General features: G+C 53.6%; 2 protein-coding genes across 2 annotated transcripts; both read left to right on the plus strand.

Annotated features, from left to right (window-relative positions):
• Window positions 1–6,629: 6,629 nt before the first annotated feature.
• Window positions 6,630–8,862, plus strand: LOC123346065 (protein S100-A16-like). The gene is made up of 3 exons (XM_044983276.1): window positions 6,630–6,672; window positions 7,593–7,762; window positions 8,363–8,862. The coding sequence occupies exons 1-3, from the start codon at window positions 6,630–6,632 to the stop codon at window positions 8,501–8,503; spliced, it is 354 nt and encodes a 117-aa protein (XP_044839211.1). The 3' UTR covers window positions 8,504–8,862.
• Window positions 8,863–18,856: 9,994 nt separating this feature from the next.
• On the plus strand, window positions 18,857–20,950 carry LOC123346064 (protein S100-A16-like). The gene is made up of 4 exons (XM_044983275.1): window positions 18,857–18,957; window positions 19,206–19,278; window positions 19,998–20,167; window positions 20,792–20,950. Exons 2-4 carry the CDS (start codon window positions 19,236–19,238, stop codon window positions 20,933–20,935), a joined length of 357 nt encoding a protein of 118 aa, XP_044839210.1. The 5' UTR covers window positions 18,857–18,957; window positions 19,206–19,235; the 3' UTR covers window positions 20,936–20,950.
• The last annotated feature ends 629 nt before the right edge of the window (window positions 20,951–21,579 follow it).

Below are 21,579 nucleotides of genomic sequence, written 5' to 3' on the forward strand. Positions count from 1 at the left end.
AGCTGTTCTGTCCAACCAGTGCAGGTCTCCAGCACAGTCCAGGGGATGGTGGAGGAGAGATGTAGCTCAGCCCACACATGCGCTTGGTACCTGCATTTCCTGTGTGGTTTCCCTTGAAGAACGGTCAGTGCTGGTGGGAGCCCTGAGCTGCACAGACCAAGTCTGAGGGCCAGTTAATGGGGGGGGGCCTCCTTCCCCTCTCTGAGCACCTGCTGGGAAATCAAACCAGGGAGACGCTTGGCCAATGGAGGATGAAGAGGGCTACATGGTATTAAACCTCCGAACGAAGCAGAGACAACCAGGCCGCCCCCCGGGAGCTGGGCCCCAAGGTAAGTGACTGAGCATCCTCCCAGGGCGTCCACTTTCACAATGCAGCAATTACAGGGGGTGACTGGGGCTTCACAGAGACCCACAGGAGCTGAAATTTACTGGGACCTGGGCGCCCAACTCCACTGGACGTCTCTGACATTCCCAGCCTGGGCCTTTGAGCAAATGGTCCCATCTGGCCTTAAAACCTATGGACCTGTGTTGCTGTCACCAGCATCCCTGCAGAACCAGGGCAGGTGCAGGGTTTAAGTCACCTCTGCTCTTCCTGGGTTGTTAAAATGGGACAGGTGGGGGGGTCCTGCTTAGATCCTGGGCAGAGGGGAGCAGGGGCCCAGCAGAGGATGCAAACACCTGTGCTAGAGCAATGACCAGGCAGGGAAAGGTTTTCTTCTCAATGAAGCAGGAGCCAGAGGTGTCCACTCGGTGGCACCAGAGCCCCAGAGATGGGAGCGACTGCCTCTGAGGAAGGCTTGTTTAAAGAGACCCCCACTGCCAGGCCAGGCCAGGAGCTCAGCAGAGAGACCCCAGGCAGTGCCAGGGGTTCGTGACTCAGCTGTAACCAGAGCCAGAGGGAAGTTTGGACACTGTCTCCTCTATAAATAGTTTATGATCCAAGCACTGAGCCAGAGAAGATGGGAGGGGGAGCGAATATGAGTAGGACAGAGGTAGGGGGATGGGACACATGGAGCCAGGGGGGCAGGGAGGGCTGGGAACACCCCTGCCAGAGCAACGATGGGAGCCATCAAAGCCGCGTCTCGGCGTCTCCATGCAGCAGGAATCCCAGATTCGCAGCTAGGCCGAGAACCTGGAAGAGACGAAGCCGCGAGTGCACCAGGGGCTGCTGCAGAGGCCGGGGGACCGGAGCCCAAAACTACAGCCCGGAGCACGTGGTTAAATGGCTCCTGTTATTAAAGGACAAATCAGGCCAGTGTTTTCCCCGTCGCTCCTGCTCTGACTCTCCTGGGGCCCCTAACCCGAGTGTGCCCGGGCAAGTGGTGCTCCGCTGAGAAAGTGTCTGACTCCCCCTGCAGTCTCTGCCCCCTGCCTGGGGGACCAGACTCTGCCAGGGACTCGGCCCACAAGCCCACCAGCCCGCCTTAGTCCAGGCTGCTTCGGGATCAGGCGGGGGCACTGGCCGTAGGACTCCCTGGCCCGCCTGTAGGAGGGGGCGGCACAACGTATTCCGGGCCAGAGCAGTGCGGAAGTAGGGTTGCCAATTATGTAATATTTAAAAACCAGACATTCCAGCAGGGGTGCCAGAACCTCTCCTGCCCGCCTCTTCCCCCCGAGCCCTCGCCCTGCCCCATCCCACCTCATCCCCCAAGTCTCCATCTCATCCCCCACAGGCCCTGTCCCTGCCCTACCTCTCCCCCCCAAGGCCCCATCTCATCCCCTATAGACCCCACCCCTGCCATGCCTCTGCCCCCAAGTCCCCACCCCCATTTGCTCCTCTTCCCCCCTCCCCCATCACTCACTGCTTTTCCCCTGGGTCAGGAGGGACTTGCCTGTGGAGCCGGGGCTGGGAGTTGCAGCCAGCCAAGGCAGGTAGGAGGCAGCTCTGGCTGAGTGGGGGTTGGTGCAGGTGATGACCCAGTGCCTCCCCACCTCCCCAACCCGCAGTAACTGGACTTTGGGTGTCCGGTCAGCAGCTCTGACCAGACACCATCAGGTTCCCTTTTTGACCAGACTTTCCAGTTGAAAACTGGACATCTGGACACCCTATACCAGGGGTAGGCAACCTATGGCACGCGTACCGAAGGCAGCACGTGAGCTGATTTTCAGTGGCACTCACACTGCCCGGGTCCTGGCCACCGCTCCGGGGGGCTCTGCATTTTAAGTTAATTTTAAATGAAGCTTCCTAAACATTTTAAAATCCTTATTTGCTTTACATACAACAATAGTTTAGTTATATATTATAGACTTATAGAAAGAGACCTTCTAAAAACGTTAAAATGTATTACTGGCAGGCGAAACCTTAAATTAGAGCGAATAAATGAAGCACTTCACGGCACAGCACTTCTGAAAGTTTGCTGACCCCTGCCCTATACGGACGTGCCGCCAATGTAGAGACGGCAGCTGCTTGCGGTCTGATAAATTAAACCCTTTTTATTTACAGCATGGATGCACTCGCCCGGGAGCACAGACTTTTCCCACTGTCTGGAGTGGCTCACAACCATGAGTGTCAACCTCAGGGCAGACCGTCAAAAGCAGGGCAGAGACCCCACACTGGTGGTACGTTCTGTAATTCAGTTTCACCAACCCAGTGCCAAAGGTGAACTCCCAAGGTACTCCCATTGTCTTACACGGGAACGACAGACAGCCTCCTCAGGCTGTCCACCCCACAGGCATGACTTTGTTACATCCTCAGACATGCCAGGCTATTCCGCCACCCAAGCAAGCTGGACTGTGCGATCAATGGTCGCTTACACCGAAAAGCACAGAATATTCCAGGTTACGCCCAGTCCCAAGAAACCACTCACTCACCCAGCTCGATTTGCATCCCAGATCTCACACCAAAGACAAGGCTGGTACCCAATAGCCTAACTAACTAAAGGGTTATTAGCCAAGTAAAAGGAATGATAGTTACTGAGAGGTTAAAGCAGGTAAAAATGTATGTAGAGGTGAGTCACAGTCTATAATTCCAAATGGCAGCAGAGATGTCGTCATTGGCCAGTTTTTCAAACTTTCTCAGGACTCCCCAGAGTAACTCGGGGAATCGCTGTCTTTTCATTCAGTTATTCTGCCCTCTCGAATCCAAACAGTTCAGAGATGAAGAAATTTTCCTGGTGTCCGTACTTACAGCTTCTTCTCACAGAAAACAAGCCGACAGGGTCCCTACCTGCGTGGGCTCGTTCTTTGAGGGCCGAAAGAGAGGAATGTATGTAGAGTCTTTGATCTCCAGTCATCACACACAACCACGACTTGCTTTGAAATTCGCACTTCTGCGGTTCGAGTTCTTCATTTGCATTCCACATGGCTGCTGTGTAGTTTGATGGGTTATTTGGTGACAGGGGTAAATGTTTGCCATTACAGCCCATCGGGAAGCAGGTAAGTGAACCCAGTGCATGTAGCATCCCCTTTGTTTTCATGATGTTTAAACACCAAATACACACTGATGCATTTGGTCTATACTAGTACCCAAGTGGATTGGCCGGCTCTTCCCAGCAGAGAACACCCCTGTCTTTCTTCCTGGTGCCCTTTCTTCTCCAGGACAGGATCCAGCTCTCTCCGGGTATGGCTACACTTGCAACTTCAAAGCGCTGCCGCGGGAGCGTTCCCGCGGCAGCGCTTTGAAGTGCGAGTGTGGTCGCAGCGCCAGCGCTGGGAGAGAGCTCTGCCAGCGCTGCAGGTATTCCACCTCCCCGTGGGGATTAGCTTACAGCGCTGGGAGCTGCACTCCCAGTGCTGGGGCAGTGTTTACGCTGGCGCTTTGCAGCGCTGTAACTTGCTGCGCTCGGGGTGGGGTTCCACACCCCTGAGTGAGAAAGTTGCAGCGCTGTAAAGCGCCAGTGTAGCCAAGGCCGGCCCAGAGCCAACTAGTCTCTGGCTTTGAGAGGTCAGCAGGCAAGCCCTGTGCTGCCCTCCTAGTGCTCCTCCCCCTAGCTCCATCTTCCTGGCCCATCCCCTGGCTGCTCCGCCCTCTGGCTCCATCTTCCCGGCCCAACCCCCCCTGCTGCTCCTCCCCCTGGCTCCATCTTCCTGGCCCATCCCCCGGCTGCTCCGCCCTCTGGATCCATCTTCCTGGCCCATCCCCCCTGCCGCTCTGACCTCTGGCTCCATCTTCCCGGCCCAACCCCCCCTGGCTCCATCTTCCTGGCCCATCCCCTGGCTGCTCCGCCCTCTGGCTCCATCTTCCCGGCCCAACCCCCCCTGGCTCCATCTTCCTGGCCCATCCCCCGGCTGCTCCGCCCTCTGGCTCCATCTTCCCGGCCCAACCCCCCCTGCTGCTCCTCCCCCTGGCTCCATCTTCCTTGCCCAACCCCCCTTCTGCTCTGCCCTCTGGATCCATCTTCCTGGCCCATCCCCCCTGCTGCTCTGACCTCTGACTCCATCTTCCCAGCCCAACTCCTTGGTCAAGAACCTCCTGCTCCCTGCAGCCCCTGCCACAGCTTCCTCTGGGACCAGCTGCCCCCTCTCAGGCCCCAGGAGAGGCCATTAATGAGGCTCAGGGGGGCTGGATTGAGGAGCCCATTGTTAAATATTTGTTCCCCATGTAGGTACTGACAGACTGTGATCAACTCTCTCCTTCACCTTCTATTTCTTAAGCTAAATAGTTTGAGCTCCCGGAGTCTGTCACTGTACGGCAGGTTTTCTAATCCTTTAATCCTTCTCGTGGCTCTTCCCCGAGCCCTCTGCAATTTATCAACATCCTTCTGGCACCAGGATAGAATCCCAGCCGCGGTTGCAGCAGGGCGAAATCCAGGGGTAAAATAACCTCCTGGCTCCTACTCGAGATCCCCGGTTTATACATCCCAGGAGCACATTAGCTCGTCTGCTCACAGCATCGCCCTGGGAGCTCATGTCCAGCTCATTATCTGCCACCATTATCTGTCGCTGCTTCCCAGGATAAAGCCCCCGTCCTGTCAGCATGGCCTACGGTCTTTATTCAAGGGTGTCTGAGCCCCTGTCATTTTTTCAGTGTGGACACAGTTCAAGTCACAGACCGGAGTCAGAAGGTCTGTGTGGTGCAGTATGGACCGGCTAGCATGGCTGTGAGACCCAGAGCCAGCAGTTGTCAGCCCAGGTTCACACTGCAAGCACAGACTTGGAAACACCATGTCCACAAGGCCGGGGCCCACAGACCAGATCCAGGTTTATAATGCAGTGGGGACACTCAAGGCCGGGTCCTACAGACCAGATCCGGGTTTACAATGCAGTGTGGATGCTCCAGTCCGGATCCCACAGACCCGGGTTTACAATGCAGTGTAGACAAACCCCCAGAGGCTCTGTTGTAATTAAGGAGTCCCTCTGGCTATGCTTGGGTCCCAGTAGGCTTCCCTCCTTTCCCAAGCAATATTCCTACTGTCACCAATCACAGACTCTGCTGGGAGGGGAGGGTTCGGATCAGCCCCCCCCCCCCCCCTGTCCCCTGGCTTTAGCTGCGTCAGAGCAGGCCCACGTCTCCGTTCCTGTGTCTGTGCCCAGACTCCTCCCCGGCAGCCCAGTCCCCGTCACCCTGCCACCTGCCACTCCGGGACCAGCTGTCTCGTCCCAGATGAGGCACCGTCCCAGAAATAGCCCCCGGCGCCCTGCCCCACACCCGGCCTCTGTTTGTGGCCCGCACGGATCTCGGGCTTTCCCGGTCCCTGGGAGCAGCAGCCCCCACCCAGGTGAGTGAGCATCCTGCTCGGCTTTAAATGTCCCAGCCCAACTGGGACCCCAGTCACCAGGACCCCGGGCAGTTTGCTGACAGTGGGAAGATCCAGAGCCTATTTCCCAGGCCTTTGAGCACTGCCAGCGTCTAGCCCAGACCCTGGCCCAGCGAGACCTGTCAGCGGCCGCAGGCTCGTGGGGCTATTCAACTGCAGTGCAGCCGCTCCGGCTCACTCTGGATCCTGGGCTCTGAGCCCCTCCCCCTGCTGCACCCGAGCAGCCACCCGGCAATTCTACAACCTCGCGGCCCAAGCCGGAGTCATCAGCCACGGCCCAGCCCCCAGGGTTTTACTGCAGCAGAGACGTCCTCGTAGTCTCTGCGTGACCACGGCTGGTTTCTGGCCTGGAGAACACGACCCTGCTTCACACGCCACCAGACAGGCTGGGGGCCCAGAGTTGGGATCTCCCCGGACACAAACCCTTCCAGCCTTTCCACGGATCGCGGGGCACAGGGCAGTTCTTTGGACGCAGGCCGGGGGCAGGGCTGGAAGGGCGGCTTTGATGCACCTTGTCTAGCCAGCTCATGCACCTGCGTTGTGGCGCAAACGGGATTTGAAGGGGGCTCCAGCCCTTGGGCTCTCGTAACTTGCCGGGGAAGGGGATGCCCATCTGGTTCCATCTAACCAGCGACCAATCCCCTCCCATTGAAATTCAGCCCCCCTGCGCTTCTCTTTCCCGTCTAGGGTGACCAGATGTCCTGATTTTATAGGGACAGTCCCGATATTTGGGGCATTGTCTTATATAGGTGCCTATTACCCCCCACCTCCATCTTGATTTTTCACATTTGCTGTCTGGTCACCCTATTCCCATCCCATCCCCGCCCTGACTCAGTAGCAGTGAGAGCTCTTTGCTGAGCTGTGGTCATGGTGCTCACTCACTGCCAATTCTGGTCTCTCTAGCAACCCAGGAGCACTTTCCCCGGTGGGCCCATGGGGCAGAGTCTGCAGCCAGAGCCGTCCGGGGAGAGGAGCGGTAAGAGACGCGTCGCTAATGAACCTGACCATTCTGGGCCCTGGTTCTGCACGGAGCCTTCACTACATCAGCCAATAAAAATGGCCCAAGTCCTAGGGTCGCTCTTCAGTGTAATGCAACATTTTCTCTGCACACTCCCCTTATACTCCGAGTCTGTCAGACTCACCCAGAACCCACCAACTGCTGGCATTAGAGAAACAGCTGAGTGACCCAACTCAGATCAGGGCCCCATTGTGCCGGGTGCTGCACAGACACACAGCGAGAGACAGTCCCTGCCCCAACTGAGATCAGGGCCCTGCTGTGCCGGGCGCTGCACAGACACACAGCGAGAGACAGGCCCTGCCCCAGCTGAGATCAGGGCCCCCTTGTGCCAGGCACTGCCCAGACACACAGTGAGAGACAGTCCCTGCCCCAGCTGAGATCAGGGCCCTGCTGTGCCGGGCGCTGCACAGACACACAGCGAGAGACAGTCCCTGCCCCAGCTGAGATCAGGGCCCCCTTGTGCCAGGCGCTGCACAGACACACAGGGAGAGAGTCACTGCCCCAAGGAGTTTACCATCTAACTAGACAAGGGCAGGTCTGTTTTCCCTGTTTTACAGCTGGGTGACTGAGGCCTAAGGAGATGGAGGTTCAGATGTGGAGCTGGGCGGGAAAATGTCAAGACAATGTGCGTTCGCAGGTCGACGTTAGAGCACTTCGAGTCACTGACCTTTAATCACAAAGTGACGCTCAACCATCACCATAGCAGAGCTGAGCCCCATCTATCTATCTAGCCCCCCCCACACACACACCCCTCATCCTTCCCTCCCCCAGACTGCAGCAGGTCTGGTGGCCTCAGCAGCAGGTACTCCCCAGCCTTCCTAGCTGAGGTCTCTGGGGCTGGTGGGCCCACACTGACACCGTCTGCCTTTGCTTTGGAGGTGGAAGGAAGCCGGCTGAGACGGCTGGGGAGGGGTCTGAGCTGGAACACGGCCTCTGTGTGATTGTGGACAGCTTCTACAGATACGCCGAGGGCCCGCCTGGAGCGAAGGCGCTGGACCAGGCGGCTTTCCAGAACCTGCTCAGCAACGAGTTGAGCCATCAGCTCACGGTGAGACCCGGCTACTGGCACCCCAAGGCAACCAGAGCCATCAACCACTGACTGCTAGCAAAGGGGATCTGCCGATACCTCTCAGACCTTCCCTCCAGCCTCCTGCTATCCCACTCCTGGGCCTCCCCCCGGCTCTGCCTGTGCCCCTCAATCCCAACCTGCAGCCCCTGCTAACCCAGCCCTGGCTCCCCCACCCCCAGAACTCCCCCGGAGCCCATCAATCCCGACCCACAGCCCCCTGCTAACCCAGCCCTGGCTCCCCCGCCCCCAGAACTCCCCCGGAGCCCCTCAATCCCAACCCACAGCCCCCTGCTAACCCAGAACTTGGCTCCCCTCCCCACAGCTCTGCCAATGCCACTAAATCCTGACCCACTGACACCTGCTACGCCAGCTCTGGCTCCCCACGGCTCTGCCAATGGGCTTCGAGCTTGTATCTCACCTCTCCTTTATACACACGTCTGTGTGTGTGGGAGCCCTGCTAGGCCGATCCCCTCCAGCAGGGGGTGGTATTGCATCCATCTCAGCAGTAGAGCCTGTTACTGATCCACGTGCCAGACGCTGCCACGAGCGCTGACTCCCTGTTTCTTTGGTGTGTTTTAGAACACGGAGGTCAAGGCGGCCGTGATGCGCACGTTTGAGAAGTTAGATGCCAACAAAGATCAGAAAATCTCCTTCGACGAGTACTGGCAACTCATCGCCTGGATTTGCCAAGTGATCCGGCGCCGCGATTATAACGAGTAGTGACTGGGGGGGTTGTGTCTGGTGGGGAAACCGAGGCACGCGCCGCATCCAGAAAGGCCTCCAAATCCTTTGCCTTAAAGACTCAAAGCAAACCTGCACCTCCCCCACTCTTGGAAACCCAGTGACCTTAATCCATCTGCCTGCTGGGATCCCTCCACTCCCATCCCCATTCTGCACGTCTCATGCTGCCCCCATTCCCCCCCACCACCACCAGGATCCCACCCTGATCACACCAAGGCCTTTACTCTCCATGCTGCCCAACACCCCCACAGCTGGGGGTCACCCATACACCCCGAATCCACTCTGGCCTGTGCTCCCCATATCACCCCCTACCCTGCTGCCAGGATCCCTCACAATTAAACGCCCCCATCCAGCCCTGGCATGAGATGCCCACCCCACCCATCTCTCCAGCTGCTGGGCTCCCACACCGATCCCTGCCCCGTCGCTGGGATCTCTCCCCCAACCCCTATGGGCTGCCCTCCCTCCGCCACCCACTGTCACTCGGTAACATGGCTTGAATAAAGAGTCTGCTCTGAGCTCCGGCTGCGTGTCTGATCTTACTGCAGCCTGGGTTGGAGAGGTCGGTTCTGGTGTGTGGACATGCAGTACAGCTCAGAGCCAGCAGAGGGCAGTGGGGCACTCCCAGGCTGGGCACATCATTGTCACACTGCAGGCGGGACTCAACAGGCCAAGTTCTGGGACCTTCTCAGCCGCCCTGGCATCCCCCTGTCCTCCACCCCAGCATCCTCCTCTGCTCCGCCCTGGCATCCCCCCGTCCTCCGCCCCAGCATCCTCCCCTGCTCCGCCCCGGCATCCCCCCGTCCTCCGCCCCAGCATCCTCCCCTGCTCCGCCCCAGCATCCCCCCGTCCTCCGCCCCAGCATCCTCCCCTGCTCCGCCCTGGCATCCCCCTGTCCTCCGCCCCGGCATCCCCCCCTGCTCCGCTCCGGCATCCCCCCCTGCTCCGCCCCGGCATCCTCCCCTGGTCCGCCCCGGCCGCGCCCCCTGTCCTCGGCCCCGGCATCCCCCCGGCATCCTCCCCTGCTCCGCCCCGGCATCCTCCCCTGCTCCGCCCCGGCATCCCCCCGTCCTCCGCCCCAGCATCCTCCCCTGCTCCGCCCTGGCATCCCCCTGTCCTCCGCCCCGGCATCCTCCCCTGCTCCGCCCCTGCATCCCCCCGTCCTCCGCCCCCGCATCCTCCCCTGCTCCGCCCTGGCATCCCCCTGTCCTCCGCCCCGGCATCCCCCCCTGCTCCGCTCCGGCATCCCCCCTGCTCCGCCCCGGCATCCTCCCCTGGTCCGCCCCGGCATCCCCCCCTGTCCTCTGCCCCGGCATCCCCCCGGCATCCTCCCCTGCTCCGCCCCGGCATCCTCCCCTGCTCCGCCCCGGCATCCTCCCCTGCTCCGCCCCGGCATCCCCCCGTCCTCCGCCTCGGCATCCTCCCCTGCTCCGCCCCGGCATCCCCCCGTCCTCCGCCTCGGCATCCTCCCCTGCTCCGCCCCGGCATCCTCTGGGTCCCAGCAGCGGGGCCAGGGCTGGTATGGTCTGGCCATGCTGTTATACGACGGGGCACGGGGCAGATTGGTGCAGCAGACAGAGGTAAAGGGCGTGGGCTGAACCTGGAGCTCCTGCTCACATGAGTCAGAGCGGGAGAGGCTGCGTCTACACCAGAAGTACTTGCCTGGTGCATCGTACCAGCAAAGCACCCCTAGGGTGCACGCCACTCAGACTGTCACCGCTGGCGTGGTCGAGAGAGCCTGGAGCACAGGGCCTGGGGTAAGACCCGTGGCCGTGCTGTGACCCAAAGCCAGGCCCTGTGTCAAAGCAGATGCCTCCAAGTTCAGTGTCCGATACAGGCACTTGGCAGCAGTATCGCTGGTGCTGCTAAAACACAGGCGCCCCATAGCGATACCAGGCGCTGGGTGTTCATGGGCTCATGCTCCAGAGGCTGGGCCAGGCCCAGCCCAGCACAAAGCCGGGCAGAAGCACAATCCTGGCAGCTGGTACAGGAGCACACGACCCCGAGGAAAGCGGAGGCCAGGGTGATGGATACGGCTGCTCTGGTCGAGCCCACGGGTACAAGGTGCAGGGGAGTAACTAACCGCGTCACGCAGGTCCTGCTGCACCACTTGTTTGGATCTGGGTACAAAAGCGATTCAGAGGAGGGGGATCTTTGTCTGGCTTAGAGGGCAGTGGAAAGTCCCGCCGCTGCCTGAGCTGGTCCAGTGTCACGGGCAGACACGCCTCAGTGCACCTGTACATGTACAGGGCACTAGTACCGTGCTTGGTCGGCAATTAACCTGGCCGAGCGCCTTCGCCACTGAACTGAGCGTGTGGTCGCTCGGGGCAGATCGATGGAGGTCTGCTGAGCCAGCTGTCTGCAGGGCCGGCGCGTCATACAGAGAGGGCAGACAGACACTGTCAGGAGTCTACCCTCACTTGAAACTGGGCGGTTTCAAAGTGAGGACCCGCATGTCTTCCCCCCACCCCAAAATCCTAGGGTAGGTCTCCCCTTCGGCTGCCACCACCCGGTCAATTCTGTGGGCCGGGACACCCCTGTTTCCCCCCTTGGGAACACAGATCAATTCACAGAGGAGGAACCTCCCCCCTCCTCCCTCTCTCCAGCCTGCTCTGGAGACAGAGGTGCCTGGATTCAAACGCCTTGAATCTCACACACACAGGGAAGCAGCCCACTTCCCCCTCCCCTTCCCCTGAATTTCCCCAAGGGAAGGAATTAACCAAGTCCAAAGAAAAGAAAAGAATTTATTAAAGAATAAAAAGAAAATACAGAATCTCTATGAGCCCAAGCTGGACACTCATAGGGTATAACCTTATCAATCTCTGGAGAGAATCCCCTCTCCCCCTTTTCTCAGTAAAAGCAATATCAGCAAACAGGAATAAAGCATTTCCTTTAGCAAACACACAATTGCAAATATAGAAATCAAATCATAAGACTAATTTGCCTTTCTAATTAATACTCACTATTAATTAGTAGAAACTACTCCAGGAGAACTTGGGGACATGACTGTCCTCTGTTAAATCCAAAAACAGTTCTCACCCAGACAAAGGCTTCCCTCCACAGAGATTTGAAAAAATCTTATCTCTGATTGGTCCTCTGGTCAGGTGGTCACCAGGTACTACATGTTAACCCTTTACAGGTAAAAGAGACCTTAACCCTTAACTATCTGTTTATGACACGCCCCCCAAATCGCCAACAGTGAGAACTACTGGTGGTGATTTCCTTCTAGAACTGTAAAATAAACAGATAAACAAAACACATGCACTATCACATATACTACTAAGTATGTAAACAACAAGATATTTGACATTGAACAACACTTTGTATGCATTTGAGCGGACATACTTGGCAACGTCCTTGCCCATCCCCTCCCAGTGGAAGGAATGTTTTTAACCTGTTTTTGCTTTGTTGACCCCAGAATGCCCACTGGGATGTCAGGGCCCAAGCTTAAGAGCTTGTCCCAGTACTTAGTTGGAACTACCAACTGTCTTTGAGGATGCTGGCCTTCCTGGTGTCCACCAGAAAGAATGTCCTTATATAAAAGTCCTTGTTTTACAACAAACTGGAATTGGGTAGAAGAGCTGAGAGGCGGTGGGTTGCTTTGTGCCGCCGCCCAAAGCTTTTTTAAGGCTGTCATCGGCTTTCTGCTCAGTCTGGAACTGTTCCCTTGAGGCGGGAGACACCAGTTCCTCTGGGAGCGATGTAGGTGATGAGGTTGTTTTCATTGACTGTGGACCGCTCTCCGCTGGTGCACAAGGTGATATTTCAGGCTCTGGCTGAGCCTCTTGGGTAGAGTTGTTTGCTGCTTCTGCCAGTTTAGGCCCGTTGGCGCCCCCTGGCGGTGGAGTTGCAAGTGCTGGCGTCAGTGCTGGCGCTGGTTCTGCCGCTGGTTGCTTTTCCAGTTCCGGTCCTGGGACTGGATGTACTATGGCTGCTGTAGTTGTTGGCATGGGATCCGGTTCCACCACCTCTGTCTGGGTCTCTGGTAACACAGACAGGGTCCTGGTGGATGGCTCAGGAACAGGGATGGGAGTGCCTGCTTGTTTGGCCTGGCCGCAGGTGACCACTCCCCCACTCTTGGCCAGCTGCACATGGTTGGCCAAGTTTTCCCCCAGTAGCATGGGGATGGAATAATTGTAATAGACAGCAAAAGTTCTCTTTCCTGACCAGTCCTTGTACTGGTCTTCAGGGATGCTGTACCCATGGCAGGTCCTTTTAACCTTTTTGAAGAAGGCCTTAGTGTGCTCACCTGCCATGTAGGTGGGAAATTTCTTGGGATGGGGAACAGTGCCTTCTGGTGCTGGCCACACCCCTCTGCAGTCAGTGAATTTTATGTGTGGCTTGCTGGTGTTGCTTTTTGGTGCTGGCCACACCCCTCTGCAGTCAGTGAATTTTATGTGTGGCTTGCTGGTGTTGCTTTTTGGTGCTGGCCACACCCCTTTGCAGTCAGGGAATTGGTTTCCCCAATTCCTAACCCTCTCTATTCCCGAGAGACTGAATAGAAAAGAAACAAAACCTTTTCATTTGCAAATGTGTAGTTGCTGTTTGCTGATATACTGAGAAGACCCAAAAAAACTGGTTTGTCCTGTTTCTAGCACTTGCTAAGTACCTCACAGTGGGGGTCCTTTCTAACAAGCCTCCTAGAAAAACTTGCACCTCTTTCCTAGCTGTTTTTAAGCAGACAGAAAGAAAAAAAAGGAGAAAAAAGAAAAGAAGAAGGAAAAAAATCCTTTTCTAACACAGCCTGTTAGAAACCTTATGCCTCAGCTAAACCCAGCTGAAAATCTGTTTCCAAAAAAACAATCTTCCTAATAAGCCCAGCTAACCGGCTGGTGCTACTTAGTACCTGCAGAAAAGTGTAGTAAATCCTCTCAGAGATTTGTATTCCCTGGCTCCAGAGGATTTGAAAAGACACAGGGAAAAAAAATCTGGCTGGAGGGTTTCTGTCTCCCCCCCCAAACCTGTTTTCCCTGTTGGATGGGAATGTACTTTGTCGAGCACTTCCCCCCACCTCAGGAATCCTGAGTGGTACCTCGTATCACAATGGACGCAAGTATCGCTCCACAGGAGGCTTTGTAACAGAAAGCCCTGCAAAAAACTGAAAATACTTCTAACCCTGAAACTGCCTCAGAGTGCCTCTGGTAGAAAAGCCTTGCCTCTCTCTCTGGGTCCGAAACACCACTGCCACCATGTCAGGAGTCTACCCTCACTTGAAACTGGGCGGTTTCAAAGTGAGGACCCGCATGTCTTCCCCCCACCCCAAAATCCTAGGGTAGGTCTCCCCTTCGGCTGCCACCACCCGGTCAATTCTGTGGGCCGGGACACCCCTGTTTCCCCCCTTGGGAACACAGATCAATTCACAGAGGAGGAACCTCCCCCCTCCTCCCTCTCTCCAGCCTGCTCTGGAGACAGAGGTGCCTGGATTCAAACGCCTTGAATCTCACACACACAGGGAAGCAGCCCACTTCCCCCTCCCCTTCCCCTGAATTTCCCCAAGGGAAGGAATTAACCAAGTCCAAAGAAAAGAAAAGAATTTATTAAAGAATAAAAAGAAAATACAGAATCTCTATGAGCCCAAGCTGGACACTCATAGGGTATAACCTTATCAATCTCTGGAGAGAATCCCCTCTCCCCCTTTTCTCAGTAAAAGCAATATCAGCAAACAGGAATAAAGCATTTCCTTTAGCAAACACACAATTGCAAATATAGAAATCAAATCATAAGACTAATTTGCCTTTCTAATTAATACTCACTATTAATTAGTAGAAACTACTCCAGGAGAACTTGGGGACATGACTGTCCTCTGTTAAATCCAAAAACAGTTCTCACCCAGACAAAGGCTTCCCTCCACAGAGATTTGAAAAAATCTTATCTCTGATTGGTCCTCTGGTCAGGTGGTCACCAGGTACTACATGTTAACCCTTTACAGGTAAAAGAGACCTTAACCCTTAACTATCTGTTTATGACAGACACGCATGCGAAACTGACAACGCTGGAGTGGCGATGCTGTGTAGGTTCGCCCTGCTGCGTGATACATCAGTAGCTGACGTAGATCCAGCTGTTTCTTGGAGATGCTGCCTGCCAGAGAACCTGCTGAATGGACACAGTGACCAGTTCATCAGGCATTGCTATGTCAGGATTTCATTTTGGTACCCAGATACCGAACACGAGTGTTTTGAAGAACACGCGTCTGTTTGAAACAGTGTCATTGACCCCAAACGGTGACTGGTGCTAAGGGGGGGATTTGTCCACACAATTTCTAGTTACTATGGCACTGCCATCAGCAGCACCAAGAGCTTTTTTCCCAATTTGTTTTCCCCTTGGCCTTTATGTGGTTTGCGGCAATGAGTTGGTTCACGTTTGCTTGCATTTGGTTAAACAGTTTAGCGATGTCACGTGCATTGTAAGAAGGGGACGGCTCCTTCGGTAGCCAGCCCTTAATGCCGGGAGTTACAGGCGTAGAGACAGTTTCCCCTGCCTGCTGGTCACACTCGTGAATGTTCTGTTACATACATAGAAAAATATATTTTTCATACTAGCCTGTTTCCAATTGGCCTTCAGATTCGGATCATCTCGAAATGTGACCCATCATTCCAGCTAGAGTTTGGAGTCTGCTACGTGGAGAGATCCCAGACTGTGGAATAATCTCTACCCAGCCGCTTTGGCCTGGGCTAGTACATCACTTCACAGAGAAGGTTGCAGCAATCAGACAGTGGCTTTTACACTGTGGCCAGATGTATCCATAGCTCAGTGATTTAAAACCACAGCCACATGAACTCAGTAATACACGTCTTTAAACACCAGTTAGATCTGGCCCAGCAAGTGGTTTCTAGCTGGTTGCCTACTTCGTATCCATATACAGTAAACTGAGGGGTAGTTGATCCGTCTGTTATTTGTAAAGCTCTTTCTTGATGCCCAGATGTTTTTTCACTGTGCACTGAGATCTTCTGGTGTCTTCCTTCTGCGAGATGCCCCCTTCAACAGCTTACGTTGGTTAACAAATAGCGTCTTTGCTTCACATTTTCTCTTCGGTTCAATAACCCAAATTTAATACATGGATTAATTTAGTTCGTTTGCACTGAAATAGGGACCAAGTCTTTTATAACACAAGCTTTGCTTTTGTTCTGATTTTCCCAAGTCTTTAGCACAGACAGACCTGTTTTAGATATGTTTGCAGTTGTTGCATAGATATTCCTTTTCCCTTAACGTGTGCATTACCAATTTTTTCATAGTAAGCATAGTGCTTGATTGCTAAAATGGGTGCTCTCAATCTTCCGTGAGAAAGTGTCTGGCTCTCCCCGGCTGAGCACTCTGTTTTAGCAAAAAGAGTTAAGAACAGAATTTTTACCCAAGCTTTTTAGAGTTAATTTGCTTGTGATCCCAATCCCACCTTTATTAACTGTTCAGAAGCACAGACTTTACTGACCACTGCTTCTCTTCAACATAACATAAAAGAAAAGAGTATAAAAATTACACCAAAATGAATTGTAAATGCAGGTCTATGCAAACACTTTGAGGGTATAGAACTTTCATGATACTTGTTTGTATTTGGTAGACAAGGATGGAATCCTGTTGAAATCATTTGGTTAACTTTAACATGTTGCATAAACAGGCATAGTATATAGTGTTATATTTTTGACATCTTTGCTATAACATTCTTATGATTATATTTGAAGGTGCAAACAAGTTTATAAAAACAAGGGCTGTCAATTAATCGCAGTTAACTCATGCAATTAACTCAGAACTAATTAACTCGATTAAAAAAATAATCGCAATTAATCTCAGTTTTAATCACAGTGTTAAACAATAATAGAATACCAATTTAAACTTATTATAAATATTTTTGGATGTTTTCTACATTTTCAAATATATTGATTTAAATTACAACACAGAATGAAGAATGTAAAGTGCTCACTTTATTTTAGTTTTGATTACAAATATTTGCACTGTAAAAAGAAACAAAAGAAATGGTATTTTTCATTTCACCTAATACAAGTACTGGAGTGCAATCTCTTTATCGTGAAAGTGCAATTTACAAATGAAGAATTTTTTTTTACATAACTGCACTCAAAAACTTTAGCGCCTACAAGTCCACTCAGTCTTACTTCTCGTTCAGCCAATCGCTCAGACAAACAAGTTTGGTTACAATTTGCAGGAGATAATGCTGCCCACTTCTTATTTACAATGTCACCTGAAAGTGAGAACAGGCATTCACATGGCACTTTTGGAGGCGGCATTGCAAGGTATTTACATGCCAGATATGCTAAACCTTTGAATGCCCCTTCATGCTTTGGCCATCATTCCAAAGGACATGCTTCCGGGCTGATAACGGGTTCTGCTCGATAACAATCCAAAGCAGTGAGGACCAACGCATGTTCATTTTCATCATCTGTGTTAAATGCCATCAGCAGAAGGTTGATTTTCTTTTGGGGGGATTCGGGTTCTCTAGTTCCCTAATTGGAGTGTTACTCTTTTAAGACTCTTGATAGCATGCTCCAAACCTTATCCCTCTCAGATTTTGGAAGGCACTTCAGAGTCTTAAACCTTGGGTTGAGTGCTGTAGTTAGCTTTAGAAATCTCCTACCAGTACTTCCTCTGTGTTTGGTCAAATCTGCAGTGAAAGTGTTCTTAAATCGAACAACATATGCTGGGTCATCATCCGAGACTGCCGTAACATGAAATATATACATCAAGGTGTTCAGTCACAAATTAAGGCATTATTTTTTAAACAAGCATCAGCAGCATGGAAGCATGTCCTGTGGAGTGGTGGCCGAAGCATGAAGGGGCATATGAACGGTTAGCAGAATGGTATTATATTACTGTTCAACAGTCTGATGAAAACTGCGATTCATCGTGATTAATTTTGTTAATTGTTTGACAGCCCTAATAAAATAACCCCCCGAAATTGACATTTTGCTAATATTACCTTGACGTTAATGCTGAAGATTCCCCTTACGCTGTTTCCTTTAAATAAAAAACCTGTGATTAATAAAAGAAAATGCTTTTTGTTTGCAATTACATGACTTGTTGAGGCAAAACTATATATACATCTATTTATCACTCAGGCCTTTTTGAGCTTTGCAAAATAATTAATAGGTGTTATATGCCAACCATAATATTAAAATAATGCAGTGCCACTTCTATTAAAAGAAAGTAGAAAACTGACTTTTGTTGCAACAATTTTTTTTAAATAGTCACATGACACAAACAACATACAACACAGGATGACATGTGTGACATGCAAAACAAACTTGCAATTGTTTTTAAAAATGCTATTCCATGGAAATAAGAAAAGCCCATGTTTCAAATCTTAGTCAGTGGTTAGGATTAGAAGCAGAGTCTGCCTTTCTGTTGCTTGGCAACCATATCTTCACAAAAGTTAGGAGTTATTCCAGCTGTTGCATTCCTGAAGGATTAAAATAATTAATTCCTTGGGCTTATTAAAAAGAAAGTTTTCAGCTTGTTTTCTTTGTTCGTTGGTTGTTTTGTTTTCAGCAATGGGGGCATCTGTAATAACTGTAACTTTTCACTTTTCAAAGGAAGAGAGGGCAGAAGTGAGGGGAGGTGGGGGGGACCGGGGTGAGAAGCAAGGGAAATTAGCGAACTCGGTCACGTTATCGTAGAGTACAGGCAGCAGCAGAGAGTGTAGTAAATGGAGAGAGGATATAAAGGAAAACGTAACCAGTGGGGTAGAATGCAGATTATATTATGAGCTGTGAGCGAGGGGGTGAAACACGATGGAAACCTGCACCCCTGGTTTTGATCCTGGCTCTCAGCGGAGAGTGGGGGTTGTTGCCTGCTCATGAAAAACTTGTTTGTTCCCGCAGTGTCTGTTGCTTTTGTCTGCCTGCCAGCTGGGTTGCAGGAGCGCCCTGGCCAGCTGCAGTTAACTGTTCTGGGCACCTCCGTGCGTTAATGCAGCAACCCCAGGTGTTAACCCGCTCGCTCTTGGGGTTCCACTTGGAAGTTCTTTGTTATCACTCCCCTGTGATCGAATCGCAGCTCCCGTCTCCTCATGTGCTCTGTCACCTGGACCATTTTTAACCTCATCTGATTTACCAGTCCAGTGACAGTATTGTTTGCTGCTTCCCTCTCCTGGGCACTCACTTCTCCCGTTCGGCCTAGGTGTCGGTTCAGGTTTTACCGGAGCCTGGATCTTATCCTACGGGTGGCCCCTGCCCGTGGCTTGTTAGGTGGCTGGTTCGGGTGATTCCCAATGTCCCCATTGCAGCCCCATTCCAGCCATTCCATGTTCCAGTTTTTAATTCTGCTCTGGCCACCACGTTCCCTTCCTGTCCCCATTGTTCAAACACTACAAAAGTGCCCAGAGTTTGTTGTTGCCCAGCAAGACCAGACCAGGGGGCGGCAGGTCCCTCTCTCCCAGGTTCTCTACAGCTGTTTCCAACCGTCTGCGCTGTCCCGGGACCTGCCGTAAGGTATCATGTCTCTGCACTGTCGGCTTCCCGGGCTCTGCTGTGTCTCTTGTTTCTTTTTACTCATTTTCTGTCCCTGTTACTAGCCCCCGGCGGGTCATCTTAACCATTTAACAGCCACAGCCATAGTTTGCAATATTGTCCATTTCTAACTCTTGTTACTTTTCAAGGCTACCGTCTTGGCCTGAGCCTTACAGAGTTGCTGAGCAATCATCATGGTGCTCACTCATGCCCAATTCTGGTCTCTCTAGCAACCCAGGAGCACTTTCCCCTGTGGGCCCATGGGGCAGAGTTTGCAGCCGGAGCCGTCCGGGGAGAGGAGCGGTAAGAGGCGTCGTTAACTAATCTGACCATTCTGGGCCCTGGTTCTGCACGGAGCCTTCACTACATCAGCCAATAACAATGGCCCAAGTCCTAGGGTCTCTCTTCAGTGTAATGCAACATTCTCTCTGTAACCTCCCCCTTTCCCCTCTGAATCTGTCAGACCCACGCAGAACCCATCGTCTGCAGCCACACTCACCCACCACTTGCTGTTATGATATTTGTATTAGAGTAACAGCTAGACAACTCTTTGTGCCAGGCACTGCACAGACACACAGCAAGATCAGGGCCCCGTTGTGCCGGGCGCTGCACAGACACACAGGGAGAGACAGTCCCTGCCCCAGGGAGTTTACAATCTAACTAGACAAGATGAGGACTGTTTCCCCTGTTTTACAGATGGGTTATTGAGGCCTAAGGAGATGAAGGTTCAGATGTGGAGCTGGGTGGGAAAATGTCAAGACAATGTGAGTTCATAGGTAGATTTTAGAGCACGTAGAGTCACTGACCTTTATCACAAAGTGATGCTCAACCATCACCATAGCAGAGCTGGGCTCCATCTATCTCTGTAGCCCCCCATGCCCCCATCCTTCCCTCCCGCAGACAGCAGTAGGTCTTGTATACCCAGCAGCAGGTACTCCCCAGCCTTCCCAGGACAGGGGCTCCTAGCTGAGGTCTCTGGGGCCGGTGGGCCCATCCTGACGGCAGCTGCCTTTGCTTTGGAGGTGGAAGGAAGCCCGACGAGATGGCAGAGGAGGGCTCTGAGCTGGAAAGGGGCCTCCATGCCATCGTGGGCAGCTTCTACAGATACGCCGAGGGCTCCGAGGGACCCAAGGAGCTGGACCAGGCGGCTTTCCAGACGTTGCTCAGCAATGAGCTGAGCCATCAGCTCACGGTGAGACCCGGCTACTGGCTCCCCAAGGCAACTGGAGACCTCAACCACTGGCTCCTAGCAAAGGGGGGGGGGGGAGTCTCTCTGTGACCCTCAGCCCTGCCCTCCAGCGCCCTGCTGCCCCTGCCCTGGGCTCCCCACCAGCTCTACTGGTGCCCCTCAATCCCGACCTACAGCCCCCTGCTGTCCCAGCCCGGGGATCCCCCCACAACTCTGCGGGTGCCCCTCACTCCCAACCCAGAGACCCCGATGAGCCCAGCCCTGGCTCCCCGCCCCCCACAGCGCTCTGCTGGGGCCCGTCAGTCCCGGCCCACATCCCCCTGCTCTCCCAGGAGTTAGTGCTGCTCCGCACAGCTCTGCCAATGGCACTAAATCCTGACCCCTGACCCCCCTGCTATGCCAGACCAGGCTCCCCACAGCCCTGCCAATGGGCCTCAAGCTTGACTTGTATCTCACTTCTCCTTCGCACTCCCCCACACCCCTGTGTGTGGGGAGCCCTGCTAGTCTGACCCCCTGCAGCAGGGGGCAGCAGCGCGCACACACACACACATGGCAGTAAAGCCCGTTACTGATCCACGTGCCCGATGGGTCCCCAGCAGTGACTTGCTGTTTCCTTGGTGAGCTTAGAACGCAGAGGACCGGAAGGCAGCGCTGGACATGTTTAAGACGGTGGATGCCAACAACGATCAGAAAATCTCCTTCGACGAGTACTGGGATCTCATCGCAGAGATTTGCCGAGTGATCCGGCGTAGCCATTATAACGACGAGTGACCGGGGAGCTGTGTCTGGTGGGGAAACCGAGGCACATGCCTCAACGGGAAATGCCCACAAATCCTTTGCCTGATGCACCCAAAGCAAACCTGTACCTCCCCCACTAAACCTTAATCTGTCTGCTAAACACCCCCACTAAACCCAGCGACCTTAATCTGTCTGCTTGCTGGGACCCCTCACCCCCTTCCCCATTCTGCACGTCTCATGCTTCTGCAGCTGCCCCTGTCCCCCTTGCCTGGATCCCACCCTGATCACCCCTCGGTCTTTGCTTACATGCTCCCCACCTTGTCACAACCCAATGGCCCCCTCCCTCAGGTCCCTTGGGGAGGCAGATCAGCACTGTATGTTGCTAACGTTGTTGCAAGCATCGCAAGGCATTTTGGGAAGGGTTAAAGGTGTGAGAGTGGAGTGGACGATTCCTTTGCAGGTTGCGAGAGGCCAAAGAGGGAGGAAGGAAGAGTGCAGAGAACGGGTTACCTCGACACTTCAGCTCCGAAGATGCTGGCCCCAGTCCAAGGTCACGGTGCTCGACAACCTGAGCAGGGCCGCAGAGATTGCAAAAACGAGCGAGACGGCAAGGTCAGCGAAGGGGAAAACAAAGTCTCGCATCCCTGGAGCCGGTGTGTTTTGGGAAAGCTGAGGAG

Source organism: Mauremys mutica, chromosome 12, assembly GCF_020497125.1.
Source record: "Mauremys mutica isolate MM-2020 ecotype Southern chromosome 12, ASM2049712v1, whole genome shotgun sequence".
Classification (NCBI taxonomy): Eukaryota; Metazoa; Chordata; order Testudines; family Geoemydidae; genus Mauremys; species Mauremys mutica.

Coding starts and splice junctions, on each gene's coding strand:
- LOC123346065 (XM_044983276.1), top strand. CDS start 6,630: ATGGGGCAGAGTCTGCAGCCAGAGCCGTCCGGGGAGAGGAGCG. Junction 6,673..7,592: donor GCCGTCCGGGGAGAGGAGCG/GTAAGAGACGCG, acceptor TTTGCTTTGGAG/GTGGAAGGAAGCCGGCTGAG. Junction 7,763..8,362: donor AGTTGAGCCATCAGCTCACG/GTGAGACCCGGC, acceptor GGTGTGTTTTAG/AACACGGAGGTCAAGGCGGC.
- LOC123346064 (XM_044983275.1), top strand. CDS start 19,236: ATGGGGCAGAGTTTGCAGCCGGAGCCGTCCGGGGAGAGGAGCG. Junction 19,279..19,997: donor GCCGTCCGGGGAGAGGAGCG/GTAAGAGGCGTC, acceptor TTTGCTTTGGAG/GTGGAAGGAAGCCCGACGAG. Junction 20,168..20,791: donor AGCTGAGCCATCAGCTCACG/GTGAGACCCGGC, acceptor TGGTGAGCTTAG/AACGCAGAGGACCGGAAGGC.